Below are 21,649 nucleotides of genomic sequence, written 5' to 3' on the forward strand. Positions count from 1 at the left end.
AAGAAGCCATAGTGGGCAGGCTAACCCTGTTCTACCGCAGGTGGGTCGAGATTACTTCGGACCAGTGGGTCCTCGCCATTGTCCGGGAAGGGTATTACCTGGACTTCCTTCACCTCCCTCCAGACAAGTTTGTGGAATCTCCTTGTCCGCCCCTCAAGAGGGCGGCGCTGGAAGCTACCTTGGGAAGGCTCCTGTCCCTAAAAGCCATAATCCCAGTGCCTGCATGGGAGATAAATTCCGGGCATTATTCCATTTATTTCATCCTGCCCAAGAAGGGGGGCACTTTCAGGCCCGTCCTGGACCTCAAGTCAGTCAACCGACACCTACAGGTCCCCAGCTTTCGCATGGAAACTCTGCGGTCAGTCAAAAGTGCAATACAGCCAGGGGAGTTTCTCACATCCCTGGACCTGTCAGAAGCCTACTTGCATATCCCAATCCATCGGGATCACCAGCGCTACTTACGCTTCAAAGTCCTGAGCCAACACTTCCAGTTCCGAGCTTTACCCTTCGGGTTAGCCATCGCGCCGCGGACCTTTACCAAGGTCATACTAGTGGTGGTGGCGTCACTCAGGAAGGAAGGAATTCTTGTCCATCCCTACCTGGACAATTGGCTGATCAGGGCAAAATCACCGGAGGAGAGCCACCAGGCAACCAACAGAGTTATATCTCTTCTGGAAAGCCTAGGATGGGTAGTCAACACAAACAAGAGTTCCCTACAGCCTTCCCAGTCGCTGGAATACCTAGGAATCCGATTCGACACACAGGAAGACAAGGTCAGCCTGACCTCCAAGAGGAGATCAAAACTCCGGAATCGTCTGCAGGCCCTGCTGAGCGCCACCCGGCCCACAGCTTGGGATTACCTACAGGTCCTCGGCCTCATGGCATCCACTCTGGAGGTGTTACCATGGGCGCGGGCTCATATGAGACCATTACAACGCGCCCTCCTATCTCGGTGGAGCCTACGATCACAGAACTACACCATACACCTACCTCTACCAGCCAGAGTGCAGAATCAGCTACGGTGGTGGTTGCAGCCCGGCCACACGAGCTGGGGGTAAAAAATGTCCTCCCCAACCTGGACCCTGCTCACTACAGATGCCAGCCTGAACAGATGGGGAGCACACTGCGAAGAACTAACCGCCCAAGAGTGGTGGAACAAAGAAGAGTCTGGGTGGAACATCAACCGACTAGAGGCACGGGCAGTCAGGCTAGCCTGCCTGCGATTTGCCCACAGACTTCGAAACAGGGCGATCAGAGTGATGTCGGACAACGCCACCACGGTGGCATACATCAACCGACAGGGCGGAACCAGAAGCCGACAGGTATCCTTAGAAATAACCCCCCTGATGGCTTGGGTGGAGGCAAATCTCCAGGACATCTCCGCCGTCCACATCGCCGGGAAGGACAACACCACGGCAGACTTCCTCAGCAGAGAAAGCCTAAACCCGGGGGAATGGCAGCTGTCGCCCACAGCTTTTCAGATGATTGTGGATCAGTGGGGGACTCCGGGCATGGACCTACTAGCGGACAGGTCCAGTGCTCAAGTACCCAGATACTTCAGTCGCAGACGAGATCCTCTCTCCCACGGGATCGACGCTCTAGTACAGCCATGGCCTCAGGGGATCCTGCTATATGCTTTTCCCCCATGGCCCCTGCTGGGCGCCATTATAAACAAGATTCAGCGACACTGAGGCCTAGTTCTTCTAGTGGCCCCGGACTGGCCAAGAAGACCCTGGTACGCAGACATGAGAAGACTGCTGGCAGGGAATCCACTACCCCTGCCTCCACACAGGGACCTGCTGCGGCAAGGTCCCATCCCCCACGAGGATCCAGCTCAATTCTCTCTTACGGTCTGGCCATTGAGAGGGCTAGACTGAAGAAAAGGGGATACTCGGGGCCAGTGATAGATACACTCCTCCGAGCACGCAAGTTCTCCACATCACTAATATATATAAGGATCTGGAGAGTATTTGAAGCCTGGTGCGACACTCACAGCACCAATCCACATGCTGCTAAAATCCCTATCATTTTGGATTTCCTGCAAGATGGACTCCAGAAGGGTCTGTCCCTCAATTCCATCAAGGGAGAGGGATCTAGGTGTGATAGTGTCTCATGATCTGAAGATGGTGAAACAATGTGACAAGGCGATAGCTAAAGCCAGAGGAATGCTAGGCTGCATAGAGAGAAGAATAACCAGTAAGAAAATGGAGGTACATTGTACAGGTCCTTGGTGAGGCCTCATCTGGAGTACAGTGTTCAGTTCTGGAGCCCTGATCTAAAAAAGGATGGAGACAGGATGGAGGCGGTCCAGAGAAGGGCTAACAAAATAGTGAGGGGTCGGTATCAGAAGATCTTTGGGAGAAACTGAAGGATATGAATATGTATAGCCTGGAAGAGAGGAAGCGCAGGGGTGATATGATACAGACCTTCAAATTCCTGAAAGGTTTTAATGATGTACAAACGTCAAACCTTTTCCATTGGAAAGAAATCAGTAGAAATAGGGTTCACAAAATGATACTCCAGGGGGGACGTCTCAGAAATAACATCAGAAAATATTTCTTCACGGAGACGGTAGTAGATGTCTGGAATGCCCTCCCGGAGGAGGTGGTGAAAATTAAAACGGTGAAAGAATTCAAAAGGGCATGGGATAAATACTGTGGAACCCTAAAGGCTAAAAGATAGAAATGAAGAAAAGAGTGCATGGAGTAATTTGCTGGTGCGGCAGTTACTACCCATTAACCAATAAGCCATGATACTGTTGATGCAACTCCATCATTGCTCTCTGCTTCAATGGCAGGGGGGAAAGGGGAAATTGGATTCCATTTAGCAACTAACAAAGGCCCTGACTTATAAGGTCTGGGGAAACAAGTATGAGGGTAACTTGCAGATGTGGCGGTTACTACCCTTAACCAATAAGCCTTGATACTGTTGATGCAATTCTAACATTGCTTTCTGCTTCAATGGCAAGACATAACAGGCAATTGGATTCAAACACCAACCAACGAGGACCCTGACTAAGCTTAATGGACAGATTGGATGGACCATTTGGTCCTTTTCTGCTCTCATTTCTATGTTTGTGTTACATTTACATGCCTGTAAGGTTGTAGTAAATTTAATTTAACAATTTATAAATTGCTAGATTAGGCTGAAGACCCTTGAAAACAGTGAACAATACAATTGTAATAAATGCATTGTAACATAAATTGATACAAAACAGAATTACAAAATATCACTAATCATAGAGTACTTATTATGATTTTAAAACAAATACAAAAGGGTGAAGTGTGATTAAAGCAAATAAATTGTACTTCTGCAACTCAGCAAAAGATATTTAAGTGTCACTCTTTTAATGTTTATCTGTGATGTTATCCAGCACTGTGAAAACCATTTCAGTATGGCTAGTGTGGCTCATGAGCAGGAACAATGCCCCAGAAACCCCAGGGAACCAGTTCAAGACTGGCCTATGCTTGACCCTCTTCATACGGGCAAACTCCAGACACACCAAAGGGCCTCAGGTACAACCTAAAATAGGTATGGGCTCAGCATGAGGCTCGGCTTTAGCTGGTCCGTAGTCAAGTTCAGATCTAGTAGTGAGGACCAGATCTGATATTAGTTGGCCCAAAGTTAGATACAAGGTCAGGATCAGGCCCAGGATCAGGATTGGCCAGGGGCTGGCTAACTCAGAGTTGGGCACAGAATCAGGATTAGTCTTGGGTTACTGACCTGGAGTCTGGCACATCTGAAATTGGAATCTCTGAAACAAATATCTTGATCATAATAAGTAGGGCTCTTGGACTGTAGTCTCTGAAAGAACCAGGTGGGCTGAATGCAAGTCAGTCTCAAGAAGAGCCATAACCACATTGGCTTTGAGTGGAGCCAGAGGCACTAGAACAGAACAAACACCTGCGTGGACACCAATTTATCCTTGCCCTCAGGAGCAGGCAGGGCAGACTTCTTCAGGATAAACAGGTATCAGTGCTGGAGTGCATCTGCCAAGGCTGCAACAGGATCCTGTTTGTCTGGAGTGACCAGGCTGACTCTGAGGTGAATCTCTGGAATCACCAGTATGGGAATTATTGAGGCTGTAACTGAAGCTGCTGGGACAACTAGGGCCAGGGTCACAATACCTTCACAGGGATTTGGCCAAGGAATCACATGCAGGAGCGATTTTGTTTTAAATGTGCTACTTACTAACTTCATGAAGTGTCCCCTAGTCTTTGTAGTTTTTTTTAATAAAAATTGGTTATTTACTGTTTGAAAAAATACAAAGATTCGGAGGCACTTCATGAAGTTAATAATTAGCACTCTTAAAACCGTAGAAAATTATTTTTCACTCAATGCAGTTAAGCTCTGGAATTCATTGCTGGAGGATGGTTAAGGCATTTAGGCCTGGATTTATCAAAATGCGGTAAGTACCGCATGCGATAGCAAAAGGGGCGTGTTTTATGCTAATATAGTATTTATCGCAATTTGTGATAATTACCTGTGCGAAGAGCTAAGTTAGTGCACATTGCGATACCATTTCAGATTCTGCGATAAGTGCCAAACCTGATGTATTTCCAGCATTCAACCACTGAGAGAGAGAGAGACTGGCCATAATATCATGGCCCATAGGCAGGTATTTGTATCCCCAGGGTAGGCCCACCTAGTAACTCGAGGTGGGGATTAGGTAAGTGTGTAGGGGGTTAGGGGCCACTTTGACATGCTACGTGACACCTACGAACAGAACAGTCCATCAAGCTAGGTTGAGAGAACATTGCCCAAATCTCATCTTGGAGTGAGTTTCCTCACTCCGAAGGCCAGCTAATCTTCACAAGAGACCACTGTTCTGTTCGTAGGTGTCACGTAGCATGTCAAAGTGGCCCCTAACCCCCTACACACTTACCTAATCCCCACCTCGAGTTACTAGGTGGGCCTACCCTAGGGATACAAATACCTGCCTATGGGCCATGATATTATGGCCAGTCTCTCTCTCTCTATCTCTCTCTCTCTCTCTCTTTTTCTTTCTTTCTTTCTTCCCCCCCTCTGGAGCCTTCAAATCATCTGAAATAAGCTTTACGGGACACATCGCAAGTGGCGATGAAACCTCAGCGCATGGTCACGGCTGCTATCGCACCGCCTAACGCATTTGAAAGAGGTGTAGTTAAAATCTGCGTTATGGCTGTGCGATAGCTCTTCGCAGACAGGCTAGCCCAGCCCACTCTCCGCCCCTAACTCCTCCTATTTTTAGAATTTGCATCGCACCATACGATATGGTGCGATCGCATGCGGTAAACACGTTTTCGCATGCGTTAAAGGCCTATCGCATGCGAAAACGGGGCTTTTCGCATGCGATAAGCCCTTAACGCTTGCAAAAACGCCTTACCGCATTTTGAAAAATGACCCCCTTAGTGTAGCTGGGTTTAAAAAAAAGTTTGGACAGGTTTCTGGAGAAGACCATAAACTATTAACCAAGTAGACTTAGGGAATAGCCACTACTTATCACTGCACGATAGCAACAGGAGATCTATTTTCTGTTTAGGATCGTGCAGGCACTTGTGACCTGGATTGGCCACTGTTGTAAACAGGATACTGGTCTTAATGGACCCTCAGTCTGATCCAGTATGACAGTTCTTATGTTTGTATGTAACATAAACAAGATAGAATCAAGGACTGGAATTGGAACATGGAAGTAGCACAGGATATCAAGAACCGGAAGTAATACAGGATACCATAAACAGAAACTCAGAGGATTGAGATAAGGAAGGAAAGAATCAGAAGCAGAGCCAGAGGTGGAGAAGAAATACATACCACTACTGTCTGGACACAATGTCCCGTGAAGACAGTAACTTTCCTCAAGCAGGTCTTTACAGCCTCTTCATCCAGTAGTCGACGTGCCACCTGGTGGGGCCAAGTTGGCAGTTCAGTAGTTGCTCCACAGTCCCTCAGCTTGGGACTCCTGATATGTTATGGCTATCTCATGCCTACTTGTCAACGGAGAAAGCAAGTTTGCTTACCTGTAAACGGGGTTCTCCATAGACAGCAAGATTAATTACTTATACTTAATTCCTGCCTGCCTCCCTGGAGATTTAACTACATCACTAAACCTTAAGTTCTGAAAGAGACTAAGTAGCTTTTGAGGTAGTGTGCAAATGTGAGAGCTCCTGAGTATGCTCAGTAAAGTCTTTCCTGAGATTTGAGAGTTGGATCAGTGTCTATGATGTCAAATGATGCATTTATGGCTAAGTCATCTTGCTGCTGTTTACAGAGAATCCTGCATACAGGTAAGCAAACCTGCTTTTAGCTGGGTATATTTTACCCATTCATAATCTCCCCTCCCTTTATCCAGCTAATTGTGTAGGTAGAATTATGTGCACAGATTTAGCTGGGATAAGAAAGAGGCCAGACTGGGGATTTTACTAGGTGGGCTTTTAAAATTTATCCAAGTAGCACAATATTTAGCAATATCTAATGAAGTTTAAGAGACAGTCATCCGCGCAAATACCTGTCCTAAATCTACCCACTCAAAATTTGTCTAGTTAGGGAAGGATCCAAGATGGCAGATCTGGCACGAAGCGCTTGAGATTGCTCCTGGCGGGTTCTTATTTTCTTTTCCTGAATATGCCTCATTCAGCCAGGAAGCAGCAGGCTAGAGAATGGGAGGTCCGCCAGCTTCTTCGCCAGTGCTATTGGGCCCGATGGACGCTCATGTGCTGAGAGGAGCTCTGAATCCAGGTGGTGTCTCGCTGGGGAATGTTCGGGAGGAAGTTGTACCCGACATTTCCCTTGATCTTGAAACAACTCTCTCCCCGGTGCAACGGACTCCTCTGTCCAATTCTGCTGAGGCAAGATCCAGCGAATTGCCTCTTGAATCCACATCGCCCAATGGAGAAGAAGCCGCGGGCCCACAATTAGAGGCTGGAAGTTCAGCAGGGGGAAATTTTGAGGCCCCTGCAGCCACAGCTGAAGACAGAAACTGCCATATACACTGCTTCTCGGCGAATGGAAGGACATCTCCTTAATCTACCTAAAGTTTTGAAATCAGATTTGGTAAGACCTAAGGTGATTCCTTGGATTCTAATTAGGAGACCATTCAAACTTTAAACAATATTTCTAATCAAATAGTTCCTATTGTTAATTTTCTGCCTAATCTAGATAATCGTTTGCAAATGGTTGAATAAGACCTTGAAATGAATAACAAATTTTGTGAGACTTTGGAAAAAGATATTGTTATATTACTGCAACACAATCAACTATGGTTATGGAAAATCAGTCTATTTCCTACAGATTAGAACAATTGGAAAATCAAGTACAAGGGAATAACCTTCGTTTTTATAAATTTTCCTAGAGATCTTCTTACCACTCCTAAAGATATGTGGAAGAAATAGTTGACTGAGATACTTACAATTCCAGAGCAGGCATTACCATTCACGTCAAGAGTTTACTATATTCCTCCATTTAAAAAGAGTTCCCCTGATCAAAAGGGGACCCAAGTTTTAACACCTTTTGTACCATCTCAGCTGGATCTTACCAATTTATTGAAAACCACTCAGAAGGATTTAGTTACCCCTGCTACACTTATTGTATCATTCCTTATGGAATCTGATAGGGAATGAGTTATAAAGATGTTTTTCCATTATCATTTGGAATCTTTCATGGATTGCAAAGTCTTAGCTTATCCTGATTTGGATAGATCGACCCAAAGAAGGAGGTCATTTTTTCTGCTTAGGCCCAGAATATTAGAGATGGGAGCTTTCTTAAGTTTCCATGTAAATGTATTATTAAATATCAGAATGCTTCATATATTTTTTTTTACCATCTCAACTTTCCTCTTTCTTTTCTGATAAAATGCATAAATTGCTAACTTCGTCTCCTACTACTCCTGATTGAGTGAAGATTATGGCATTTTGGTCCATTTAATACAGATGTTGGCTCTCCATATCTAGATCTTTGTTTTTCCTCTTTCTTAGGAATATTCCAGTGGTTGTGAAATTGGATCCTCCTTTTGAGGACTTTGATAAAGATATGAACATTTGTTTTTGTTTTTGATTTCCTTTTTGTTATATATTTTTATGTGTCTCTAAGATTGCAGTTAAAAAATGTTTTCTTGAACTATATATTTGGAAAATGCATAAATAAATAAATAAATTGTCTAGGTAGATTGTCAGATATTCAGTGGCACTTTTTGCCAAATAAGTGCCACTTAATATCTAGATAAAGATAACTAGGTAACTCTACTTGCTTATCTAACCCACTCAGACTTGGCTTGTATACTTCAGAGACTAAGATTGGATTTTCAATCGGCTATCATAGTATATTACCTCATGCTTGTTAGGTAAAGTACATACATTATCCACAAGCTTATAGTTCATGACCATCTATCCTATGAGAAAGAGAGAATAGAAACAATGAGAATTGGGGAAAAAAATCATTTTATCTAAAATGTAGCTGTGATCTTTGGATATTATCATAATTGTCATGGTTGTGGGTCAACTGTATGTTTATAGTTGTTTTAACATCAAGACTTTAATTTTAAAGACTTAAATTATAAATCAAAGTGAAAGAAGGAGTTGAACATTCCTGACGAAATACAAATCTACCTCAGAAAGCAAAGGATCAGATTATCCAGAGATTTCATAAGAATGTTGAACCTGAGGAAAGTTAATTGGAACTGAGGAGGGGGTAAATTCTGTCTCCTAATTTGTAATTATCTGGCCTTTTTGCTACCCTATCTTCTTAGATTCTAGTACCAGCTCTGATGGTTACAGCAGGCAAGGACCATGTACTTCTTCCACAGATGTCCCAGGGTATGGAGAACTGGGTAAGTAGCACACTTGTCAGATATTAACAAAGATAGTGTTGTCAATGCACTTGCACTCCAGTCTGAAAACAGAAATGGCAACTTTTATTTATTTATTTAAAACGTTTTTATACCGATATTCTATATTCAGTCATACTGGTTTATAATAAAAATGTAAGAAAATATGACAACACATATCAGAATAAAAGCAATGTACAAAATAAGAAAAAATCAAAATAAGACAAAATACATCAGAGTAAAACAAGGGAAATAAATACATTCAATCAAAAAATAAAATAACGTACTATCAAGTTATTACCATCATCAAACTCGCCTGGTGTTAATTACTGTGCCACATCTCCAAAAGCCTGCTGAAATAACCAAGATTTTGAGTGCTTTTCAAACGTCTGATAATTTTCCTGCATCCTTAGTTCTATTGGAATTGAATTCCATACTTTGGGACTCGCTATGGATAATGCTCTTTCTCTTACTTTGGATAAGTGTGCAGATTTAACCGAAGGAATAGATAATAGACATTTATTGGCCAATCTCAAATTTCGTTGGGGCATATGGATTCGCAATGCTGCATTTAACCGTTCGACTAATTGATTGTATATTGATTTATGAATTATGCATAACACTTTATAATCTATTCTTATCCTTCATTTGAAAAAAGGGTAGAGAACACAGCTTCCTCTGCACTCAAGCAGGCCAATCCACACAAGTGGGTTATGCACCTTTGCCAGCAGATGGAGTAAACCTAACTCGCTGATGTCACAGGTATATAGCCCTGCCCTGATATCAGCCTGCCAGTATTCTCTGTCTCCCGCAGATGGACATGCATCGCCCTACTGCGGATTGCTTGTAGTGAAAAAAGAAAAGGAAAAGAGAAGATTTCAGAATACCCCTTCAGCTCCTGAAGTGACACCCCATTTTGATTCCTCCTTCATTTGAGCATTTTAAGTCTGACAGCAGGACAGATTTAGACTTTAAAAAAAAAAAGAAGCGGTTTGCGGACGAGGGAGTGCTCAGCGGTGACAGCTTGTGCCCTCTCCCCCCATAGCCAATGACCCAATCGTGCTCTGCGTTTTTGCCCCCTATTCCTCTCACCTCTCTGGGGAGTTAGCATAGAGCAGAAGCAGTTTGGGTCACATTGAGCAGTCTTTGGCTAGACCCCACTCCTCAGGCTTGGTCCTGTTAGCCTTGCAGTAGGCTGTGGCAGTGATTTTTTCACGCACAGGCGTATGCACGCAGTCTGGCCAACTGGCGGTGTTCTGACGTAAGCTGGTCCATACTTGTGCTCATACGGTTGTGGCCTATATTAGTGCATGTTTTTATGCGTGGGGGTACTTTTACGCGTATGACCGCAGCCTACTTCTTGGACTTGTATCTGTGCATGTACTCCCGGATACTGGTGGTGAGCATGCAGGAGGCCGCCTAGAGCCCAGTGCAGAAAGACTATGGCACCGGGGACAAAACTGTCTAAGCCCCTGGCTATTTGTGAGACTTGCCATCCAACCATTTCTTTCTTTGCCTGTGTCTGTGCTGCTTGGACATTCAAGGCGATTTGGCCACTTTGGATTTTGCTGATGTTGGCCATCCCCTTGGGAGAGGAGAAGAGTAGGGTAGAAGGCGACAGTGGATGGGTCCCCTCTTCCCTTGTTCCCGATGACAGACATCTCCAGCAGAAGGGTCAGAGAGTGTCCAGTTTTGGCCTATGAGTCCCAGTTTTGACCTCTCCTCCTTTTCCTGGGTGGAATTTTTCCAGGGTCTGCAGGCTTTTCTGCAGGGGCACCCAGCAGAAGCAAAGTAACCTACTAAGAAGGGTTGTGTGTTCAGGACTCCTATTTGTCAGTCCATGTAGGCAAGCGCTGCAGCAAGGCTGTCTCTGGTGGTGATCTGGGGGATGTGGCTCATGATACCTCAGATGACTCTGATAGGGACTTGGATTTCTCCTCTTTGGAAGAAAGAGAAATTCTACCTGATTGGGAATTGCATCAGACTCTCTGCTTCATTTTTTTTTCACAAAGATGAGATGCTGAGTCTGTTGACTGAGACCTTAAAGACACTCAGTGTATTCGGGGTGACATTGCAAAAGAAAGATCCCATGTTAGTCACCTTAACCAAGGTGTCCTGTTTCTTTCCTCTTCTGGATCCAATTTGAGTGGATTTTCCTTGAATTAAGCAACCTGGAGACAAATTTAAAGGGGGGCTTGCTTTAGAGGGTTTGTACCCCTTGAATCTGAAGGCAAGGGATCAGTTGCAGTTTCTGAACCAAGCGAACCACCTTTCCAGTGGAAGGAGGGGTAGCTCTCAAAGATGTTCAGGATAAGGAGGATTGAGGCTATCCTTAAGCAGCCTTTAAGGCCATGACTATGAATTTATTTATTTATTTATTTATTTGTAGATTCTTCTATACCGAGGTACGTATAGTTATACATCACTTTGGTTTACAGGGAAACAATAAATTAGCAACGGGCTTTACAGATAACAGATATTATAGCATAACAAATATCAGAACAGGTTTTACATTTAACAACAACAGGCTTTATAAATAAAGATAAGGGAATCAACTGGTAGTTTGCTAATTTGCAGATTGCTTCTTGCTGCTGCCTGGTAGCTTGGGCTGGTTTGCGTCTCTCTCAGGAGACACAAGCGTGGTCTGATGGCGGATCAGCGATGGAACAGAGTTCTGCATTCTTAGCCAAAGCAGGTTGTGATTTGGTGTGAATGGCTGCTAGAGGGTGACTTCAATGGTAGTGGCTAGAAGCCAGTTATGGCTGCGAAATTGATCGTCAGACAGTATTGCCAAGTCCAATCTCACAAGGTTACCTTTTAAGGCTTCCTTTTTGTTTGGCAGTGAGTTGGAAAAATGGTGAATAACTAGGGGGAATCCAAGGTTCCTCATTTACCAGAGGACAAGAAGGTGGCATAGCATCCTTTTGGGGCAAAGAGCCGCTCTAGGGATTCCTGTCTGTTTCGTCCTTACAGGGGAGCATCTAGTCAAAGATCTCATTCCTATGGAAGATCTCAGTCCGTTCAGCCTAGAAAAAGCCTCGTAAGGATACAAGCTCCAGAATGGGAGCCCCACTGTCTTCACAATGAAGGTGTGCGGGCTCACCTAGTAGTGCAGGAGATAAGCAGTCTTATGTCTTTTATCAGAGGTGGGTCCAGATTATGATGGACCAATGGGTCCTGGATGTGGTGAGGGATGGCTATGCTCTGGAATTTTGCCAAATTCCTCCAGATGCTTTTAATTTCTCTTCATGCAACTCTCTACGGTAGAGAGTGGCAGTAGCGACTTTAAGGAGGATTTTTGATTTGAAGACTGTGATTCCTGCTCCCAGATCGTAGGAAAATGTCGCTATTCCATTTATTTTGTCTTTCCCAAGAAAGAGGAGAGGGGTCTTTTTGGCCCATCCTGGATCTCAGAAGTGTCAATCTATATTTGTGTGTGACTCATTTCCGAATGGAAACTCTACGTTTCATCATAATGACAGTGTAAAAGGGGAATTTCTCACGTGTCTCGACCTGACGGAGGCATATCTCCATATTCCCATTTGCCAGGAACATCATTTCCTATTTGCCGTTCTGAGTTGCCGTTCTGAGTTGTCATCAATTTCAGGCTCTGCCCTTTGGGCTGGCAACTGCGCCCAGGACCTTCCCCCAAGGTCACTGTGGTGGTAGTGACAGCTCTGTGCAAGGAGGGCATTATAGTCCATCCATATTTGGACAACTGGTTGATTCGGATCAAATTTTCTCAAGGTGATCTCCTTGCTTCAGGAACTAGACTGGGTGGTAAAATTGGCAAAGAGCAATTTATAGCTGACTCAAATGCTAGAGTATCTTGGCGTGTGATTTGATATGGAGCAGGGCAGAATGTTTCTGCCAGAGGATCACATTCAGAAGTTAATTTCTCAGGTACAGGCCCTGAGAAGGACAATTCACCCGACAGTGTGGTCTTATCTGCAAGTCCTGGTGTCGATGGCAGCCATGTTGGACGTTGTCTCCTGGTAAGGGTGCACATTCAGACCCTTCAACACACATTGCTCTCCCAGTGGAATCCTCAGTCACAAGAGTACACGTTGAGACTCCACTTGCCATTGGCTGTGAGCGTCCTTTTGCAGTGGTAGTTACAAGCAGATCATCTCAGGAAGGGCGTTTCCTTGTAGACATGGAATGGTTGGTGGTTTTGGATGTGAGCTTTCTGGGATGGGGGACTTACTGTCAAGAGTTGATGATAGAAGGCCGCTGGAGTCCTGAGGAACAACAGTGGACCATCAGTCTATTAGAGGTGCAAACCGTTTGTCTAGTATGCTTGTGGTTCCTGGAGCAACTGAAAGCTCGAGTGGTAAGTTTAATGTCTGACAATGTCACGACAGTGGCCTACATCAATCGTCAAGGCAGAGCCAGAAGCCAGCAGGTTTCAGTGGAGGTAGACACAATCAAGATGTGGTCAGAGTGACGTCTTCAGGACATATCCACCTTCCACATTGCTGGGAAGGTTAGTGTACAAACTGACTTCCTCAGCAGGCAAGACTTGTACCCAGAATAATGGGAGTTAACAGATGAAGCTTTTGAACTCATAGTGGTGCACTGGGGTCGCCCGTATCTGGATTTGTTGGCGACCTCCGGCAATGCGAAAGTACCACAATTCTTCAGTCGCAGAAGGGATCCAAGGGCACCAGGCATCATTGCTCTCATTCTTTTCTTGTGGAGCTTGCTGTTGTATGCCTTCCTGCCTTGGCTGATGATAGGCAGACTTATTTGAAAGATTGAGTCAGACCGAAACTGTGCTTCTGGTGGCTCAAGATTGGCCACGAAGGCTGTGTATGCAGTTCTTTGGAGACTTCTGGTAGGCAATCCTCTGACTGCCACTCAGGAAGTATCTATTGCATCAGGGGCACATTCTGCCTGGCAATCCTGGTCGGTTTTCTCTTACAGTTTGGCCATTGAGAGGACTTGGTTGCTGAAGCGTGGTTGTTATTCTGCGGTGATTTCCACATCTCTACCATATGTTATAGTTTGGAGAGTGTTCAAAAGCTAGTGTGAGCGATTTTCTCATCCTCTCAAGGCTTGCTTAAAAGGATCGGCCCTTAACACATTAAAGGTGCAAGTAGCAGCTCTCGCTAGTCAGTGGGGGAGCATTGTCTTCCCATCCAGATGTGTCCAGGTTTTTGAAGGGAGTTAAACATCTGTGTCCTCCCTTATGGCTATCAGTGCCTCTTTGGGACCTTAATCTGGTCTTGAGTTTTTTTGGCAGGTCCCACTTTTAGGCCACTGTGTAGTCTCTCTTTACAGCTGATCACTTTGAAAACCATTTTTCTTGTAGCATTCTGTTTAGCACAAAAGGATCTCTGAACTGCAAGCTCTTTTGTGCCGTGAGCCGTTTCTATGAATTACTCTGGGGGTGATACAGCTTAAGAATGGTAGCTTCCTTTTTGCTGATAGTGGTTTTGGAGTTTCATTTGAACTGGACTATTTTCCTGCGTATGCTGGACAGGGATAGAGATGAGATGATTATCTTCTGTTGCATGCCTTGGATGTCAGGCGGCATCTGATGCTGTACTTGATTACTAAATCTTTCAAGAAGTCTGTCTGAGCTCCATGTGGAGGTAAACAAGGTGAACCAGCAACATGGGCATCTATTGCCCATTGGGTAAAATAAGTCACCACAGCTGCCTATGTGGATGCCGATATCCCATTACCTAGACAGGTTCTGGTGCATTCCACTAGGGCTCAGAAGGTATTGTGGGCGGATCTTTGGTTATCTCCTGTCAAGATTTGCCAAGCAGCGATGTGGTCCTCCTTACACACTTTCTCCCAGCATTACTGCTTGGACGTGAGGGCCTAGGAGGATGCGGCCTTCGTGCATTTGGTGTTGACAGGTCCGTGGGCAGCCTCCTGCCCTTTTCAGGAACAGCTTTGGTACATCCCTCTTGTGTGAATTGCCCTGCCTGAGTGCAGCGAAAGGAAGAATTACTACTTGCCTGTTAAATTTCCTGTCCTCTGAGGACAGGAATCCACAACCCACCCTGGGCTACCTACATGCTTTTAGTTCCCCTATAGGTTGATCAACAAAGAGTGTTATTTCTGTAACTTTCTTTGCTGGACTGATAAGTCCCTATGGTTAGTGCATGTTAATTCTATGCATGGTTAGTGCATGTTAATTCTTTTAACTGAGCTCAGTGTTCCCATTTGGTTGGAATCATGAGTGGTTGTCTGTTAAGTCATGTTCAAATATCATCAGTTTGTCCACAGTTTGGCATTTTCAGAGAATACTAGTGGGCTGATGTCTGGGCACGGCTATATGTCTGTGAATTCAGCGAGTCCATTTTATTCCTTCTCCATCTGCTGGGAGAGGTGCATAACCCACTTGTGTGGATTGGCCTGCCTTCCTTAGAGGAAAGTAAATTATCAGGTAAGCAGTAATTTCTCCTTCTTTGAAGTGTTTTAAGTTAACTTGGTTTTTGGAGCTATTGAATAAGTAACTGATTATTTTAATTTATAATTGATTTTTGACTGTAATTACAGTTTCATTCTCTATTTGGATTTAAAAATTAATGTAAAAATTGTGATATATTATAGCAATACTTAAATGCTGCCCTTGCTTTGGGGGTTTTCTCCTGGATAGACTTTATCAGAGCACAGTCCAGGATTGTGAATCCTTAAAATTGGGAGACAAAATGTCAGTCCCTGACTGTGAAGACTGAGTTTTTCATTATCTTTTATAGCACAGTTGCTAGGGTTTCAGCTATACCTAAAGATTTTAAAGATATAATTCTACCAAAACAAGAACTCACCTGGCAAAAGTCAAGAACAATGGTGATATTTTGATTTTGGAAGGAAATCTATCCTTTATTGAAAATTTTTAAGAATATTGACAGTTTGCTCTACATTTATACAGAAACACATTTTGATCTGCTGCTGTCTTCCTTGTTAGCCCTATTCCGATCCCATTTTAAACGCCCATGGCCATAAGCCATGTTTTCAGCCCTTTCCTAAATTTTAACAAATCTCTGCCTTCTCTTAAAGAACTTGGAAGCTCATTTCATAATTTCGGTATTGCTGAAGAATAGGCCCTGTTTTGAAAGCAAACTTGTTTAAACATTTTTACAGCAGCTAATTGAAGCTCTGATTTCAAAGTATTACCCATAAGTGGCCAGCGAATAATGAAAGGAAACATGCACAATTTTTATTCCAAACAATTATAAAGGATAGGAAGTAAAAAAAAAAAAAATCTAACAAATTAAAAACGGAAACTTTGAATTAAATGCAACAGAGGGAGGAACAGAGCCAAAAACAGTCAAGTTGGATATTTTGAGGGAATGTAGGTATATTGCTTCTTTGAAGAGTAAACTGTATCAATGACATATCTTATCATGATTTAATGCTAACAGTATCATAACCTTAATGAATATGAGAATGTTTATGATGAAAGATTACATTTTACTTACTTTTGCAAGGTTTTTAGCAGTATTTGTGAGTTGTGTTTTTTTTGTTTACATATTTTAAGCACAAAATAGCATATTTGTGAGAATATGTTAAAGGCATGCCTACCATTATTCATTTAGTTCAAATAAGATTTTATCTGTGTTTTAGATTCCACAGCTCAAAAGGGGCCATATTGAAGAGTGTGGGCACTGGACTCAGATGGAAAGGTACTAACACTTGCTTACTTAGCACTGTAAATCATTTCTTACTGAGTTGCAAAGGACATTCATTAATGAGTGTTTTCACAATGAAATCTTCTGCTAGATTCATCTAAGGAAATTAATTGGTTGACAGATAATGTTGATGGCTTCTAATATTGCATTTAGCATATGGAGCAGTTTTTGAAACAGAATGCATAAAGGAGCCTGTTTACTAATCAGCATTCCTGTTCGTACCCCAGATCAGTCCGGACGAGTAGGTTTATGCATCTCGACCAGCAGATGGAGGCAGAGAACAAACCTTTGAGGCACTGCTACATAACTGAGAGTGCCACCTGCAGTCCCCCAGTATTTCTCTGTTTCTAGCAGATGGTAGAGGTGCAGACCTGCAGTTTGGAGTTTAAAAAAAAAAAAAAAGAGAGAGAAAGTTAGGAAGAAGATTCGGCTCCCCGAGGTGTTGGGTTCCTTCATGGGCCATCCCTTGGGTGGAGCAGGGCAAGCAGAGGGGGGTTAGTAACCCTCGGCTTGACTTGGGCCTTCTTGGCAGGGTGGGGTTGATAGCCAGGGGTCCTGGTTCCTTCACCCCCTCTGGGCCCTTCACTCCCTCTGTCTCCTTAGCTTATGGCCTCCAGAAGCAGGGACATTCTTCTCTTCTCTTCCCTTTTTTGCTTTCAGGTAGTTAAGGTATGCCTCGCAAAAACAAATAAATAAATAAATAAATAAAAGGGCGGTAAAGAGCAAGGGAAAAGGAGAGGCAGGGCTGAGGTAGTGGTAAGTGTTGTGTTTTTCTGCCAGGAAGGAGGCAGGCAGGAAGGAGCAGACCGAAGTGCCTTTGCTTGTCGGAGCCAGGTGCTGAGTATTTCAGCACTGGGACAACATCTGGGAACGCTCTGCGTCTGTAGCTGCTGTTAGGCCCGACTGAACCAACATGCCGGCTCCCACACAGCACGACAAAGTTTGTCGCGGCTGCGGTTTGAAGTGGGTTCGGCTCGATTCAGCGTCGTTTTGTCAATATTGCACCTTGGGGGGGGACCTCGGAGAGATCCCCGGAGGCCAGCAAAAATGCAATGGGAGCTGGGATAGCTCTGGTGACTTTGCGGGCGACAGAGAAGCCAGCGGCCATTTTGGCAGAACATGCTGAAGTGCAGACTGCCATTTCTGAGCCCTGGGATTCCCCTCCCATGCTTTTTCCTGTGGGAAAGGACCCTGCTGGGGGCAAGGAAAAGGGAGAGGCTCAAGAGGTAGCGGATCAGGACTCTTCCTCCTCGGACCCGGAGGCATTTTCCACCTAAGTCCCTTACCTAAGAAGTCCCAGATGGCCAAGAAGACTAGAGGGCCAGTGGAGTCAGGAGGGATCCTGCACATGTTGAGATTCGGCTGAGCCCCGGAAGAGGAGGATTTATTGGAGAGTAAGGATGATCCTGATCAGCTGCAAGAGGGTCCAGTGGGGCCAGACAAGGACCCTGTTGGTGCCCTGGGGATTCCGTTGCAGGATCCTGACTGGGATCCAATGCAGGATCCGGATGCCCAAGATCCGGATGCAGTTTCAGTCACAGAAGGGGGGTTATCCATGAGTGGTCTGGCTGTTCTGAAGGGACGAACTGGGTCCATTGATTCCCCAAGTGCTGGAGGAGCTCAGGTTTAAAGCTGCCTAGGAGGATTCGGATAAGGAAGGGGTGAACCCTCTCCTAGAGGGATTGCGGGGACCCCCCCCCCTACAGCTTTCCCATTGCCAAAGCAGGTAAAGAAGTTGGTAGATCAGAAGTGGGAATTTCCCGAAGCGAGCGTGAAGGTAGCAAGGGCTATGGGAAAGCTATTATCCCTTGCCAGAGCAGACCTTGGAGGCGTGGGGAATTCCCAAGGTAGATGCAGCGTGTCTACGGTTACCAAAAAAAAATGACCATCCCGGTAACGGGAGCGGTGGCCCTCAAGGATGTCCAGGACAGGAAGCTGGAGATTCTGCTCAAGCGGCTGTTTGAAATCTCAGCTTTGACTCTTCGGGCAGCGATGTGCAGAACTTTGATGCAGAGAGCCTGCTTGTCTTGGGTGCAGAAAGCACATGACAAGCATTCAGGAGTGGCATCTGACGCAGCACAGGTGGACCACATAGAGGCGGGGGTGGCCTGTGTGGCTGATGCTCTGTAAGACATGCTCCAAATTTCTCCTAGACGTTTGGTCTCTTTGGTGGCAGTGCAGGCTCCTGTGGCTGTGAAATTGGTCAGCGGACATATGGTCTAAGTTCAGCAGTCGCACCTCCTCTTCAAAGGGAAGTTACTATTTGGGGAGGACTTAGAGCAGCTCGTGAAGCAGTTGAGAGAGTCGAAGGGCAATAAATTACCTGAGGACAGGTAATTTCCTTTCCTCTGCAAGCCCGTTTTCTAGAGGCTAGGAGATTTCACACGGGCCGGATCCCTGCTCCAACAGTGCAGAAGCAGAGTTCTGGCAGGCAGCAGCCCTTTCAGAGTCTGCGCAGGTCCCTGAGAGACAATGGTTCCCAAGGAGGGGGCAGAAACAAGATTAGGCAATGAAGGTATGTTGGTCCGCTTCTCCCCAGAAGTGATTGGAGGGAGGCTGTCTCTCTTTGATGAGGCGTGGACCAGAATCACATCGGACCCATGGGTTCTGGAGGTGATAAGAGTTGGCTACACCCTAGAATGTTCTCGGCCGCTCAGGGACACCTTTGTAGTCTCCCACTGCATTTCTCTCTCCGAGCAAGAGGCAGTGCAGGACACTACATCGGCTGCAACTTCTGCATGCCATTGTTTCGGTGGTTCCTCAGGAGAGAGGGCAGGTATTCCGTGTACTTTGTGATGCAGAAGAAAGATAGGTCCTTTCGGCCCATTCTTGATCTGCAGAAGATAAATGCTTCCCTTCGGATGCCGCATTTTTGGATGGAGACGTTGCGCACAGTGATAGCGGCGGTGCGCAAAGGGGAGTTTCTAGCATTGATGGACTTGTCAGAAGCCTATCTTCATATCCCTATTTGGATCGAACACCAGAAGCTTTTAAGGTTCATGGTCCTGGGAGAACATTTCCAGTTTTGAGTTGGTGACAGCACTACGCATGTTCACAAAGGTGATGGTGGTAGTGGCGGTGTCTCTCAGGAAGGAAGGAAGGTATCCTGGTTCACCATATTTGGACGATTGGCTGATATGGGCGAAGTCGGAGGTGGAGTGTGGTCACTCAGTCCAGCGGGTAATGCAGCTTCTGCAGTCATTGGGCTGTGTGGTGAAGTTCGCAGAGTGTTATGAGGCTGACCCAGTCTTTGGAGTCCTGCACTGCCTCTTGCTCGGAGAGGGAAATGCAGTGGGAGACTACAAAGGGTGTCCCTGAGCGGCCGAGAATATTCTAGGGTGTAGCCAACTCTTATCACCTCCAGAACCCACGGGTCCGATGTGATACCTGGTTGGGGAAGGTGTTTCTGATGTCAGAAAAAGACCTCACAAGTTGCAGAGTCTGGTTCTTTGGCTTCTGCACCTGTTGTGTCTCTGGGATTAACTGCAGGTCCTGGGTTCCATGACATCTACACTGGAGTTAGAAGAGTAGGCTTTTGCTCACATGCGTCCTTTGCAGAGGGTTCTGTTATCCCATTGGAATCTGCCATTGGAAGAATTTCAGCTTCCTTTAGTGTTGCCTGAGGATGCCAGGTCCAGTCTTTCATGGTGGCTGTCTAGGCTCATATTTAGATGCAAGCCTAGGCACCCAGGTTTGGCTGAAAATGTGCTTAATGTAGCCAGCCAAAATCTGGCTAGCTAAATTAGGCGCTCTTGCCCTATTTGAAAATTAACCCCATGCATCCAGACTGATTTGTCTGCATATTAATAGATTTGCTGGAAAGGAGTGTGACATTTATTAGAAGTGTAATTTGGACTTAGTATTGCAGTATGAAATGAATCAGACTAGTTCTGAAATTATGATGCTAGTGAGAGAAATAATCTATATCTGTTAACCTGATTGAAGTACTGTCTATACATGTGTATAACACCAATAACCTATCATGGTGATGTATATCCTTTTGAAATATTGCATATCAGTTCAAAAAGCTGCTGCACATATTACTTAAGTGATATTGTAATAAATTGTAATTAAATGTTCTAAACAAAAAGCAATTTTCAGGAACATTTTTTAAGTAATAGAGATGTCATAAAAACTGATTGAATATATTGAACTGCATGCATTTTTTAATGAGAAACAAAAAAAACTAGTCAGTTTACTTAGAAAACATTTTTTGGTTTTTGGTCTTTTTTACCAAATGCAGAGGTGTTTGGTTATCCTAGATACCATCTCTGTTGTATTTAATGAAACCAAGAATGGATCAGATAATATAAGGGTGATTTTTCAAATCCATATACCTGGGTAAATTGCCCTTCCCTGCTGGCTAAAAGTATCTGCGTACTTCCAGGGTACAATTACTTTTAGCAGATTGAGGGGAGGCATTCCCAAGGTCAGAAGGATGATGGGATAGGGAAACATCATGCATAGATTTGATTTTTAACTCTAAGCACATTGTTTTCCAGCAAAATGTTACCAGCAGAAAAAACAGGTGCCAAGTCCACAGGTACTTTGTACCCATAGTCTATTTTCAAAGGAAAACTATCAAAAAAGCTTCCCTTTGAATGTTAGCATCATGGTGAGCAAGTACAAAGTGCTCATTGACTTTGTAGCTGTGTGAGCCTTCTGACATTTCCCCCATAGTGTTCATTTATCAGGCTTCTATGATGAAGAATGTTACTCAAGCCCTTGGGTTAAAAGTCTAACTGTAAACTATTTAACCCTAACTGCAGGTTATGGGGGGCATTCAGATCCCACAAAAACAGTTTTGTTTTTAAAATTATGTTCCTTTAGATTTGTCATTTACTCCCCAGTACACAATGCCATCAAATCTCATTTGATTACTATAAATGGTTTGGCCTCTGCACTTGGAAAAACTGGCAGGGTGCACATGGACTCTTGCAGGGAGTCCAGCTGAGCTGTCACCTGAATGGGTTTTCCAATTTAACGTATTTGTCTGGTTCCAAAAATGCCTCCGCATTCTTTTTATAGGTAATCTGTAGTTCAGGATGTGTTCATTGTTGCTCAGAACACCTTTTTGCAGAAAACATCTTGCTTTTCTGCCTCAGATCTACTAATCTTGTCTGAACTCAGTGTAACCTTTGCCATCAAAGTTTCATTATCATCTTTCTTTGAATGGGTGTGTAACTTTTTATTTATAGATTTT

General features: G+C 44.5%; 1 protein-coding gene across 1 annotated transcript in view; it reads left to right on the top strand.

The window, feature by feature from the left end:
• EPHX2 (epoxide hydrolase 2) overlaps positions 1-21,649 on the top strand; it is a 277,061-nt gene that overhangs the window by 247,944 nt on the left and 7,468 nt on the right. The window contains exons 17-18 of the mRNA XM_029596221.1: positions 8,720-8,800; positions 16,382-16,440. Of these exons, the coding sequence (XP_029452081.1) occupies positions 8,720-8,800; positions 16,382-16,440 (140 nt within the window). The remainder of the gene's footprint in view (positions 1-8,719; positions 8,801-16,381; positions 16,441-21,649) is intronic.

The sequence above is a fragment of the Rhinatrema bivittatum genome, chromosome 3 (assembly GCF_901001135.1).
Source record: "Rhinatrema bivittatum chromosome 3, aRhiBiv1.1, whole genome shotgun sequence".
In the NCBI taxonomy this organism is placed as follows: Eukaryota; Metazoa; Chordata; class Amphibia; order Gymnophiona; family Rhinatrematidae; genus Rhinatrema; species Rhinatrema bivittatum.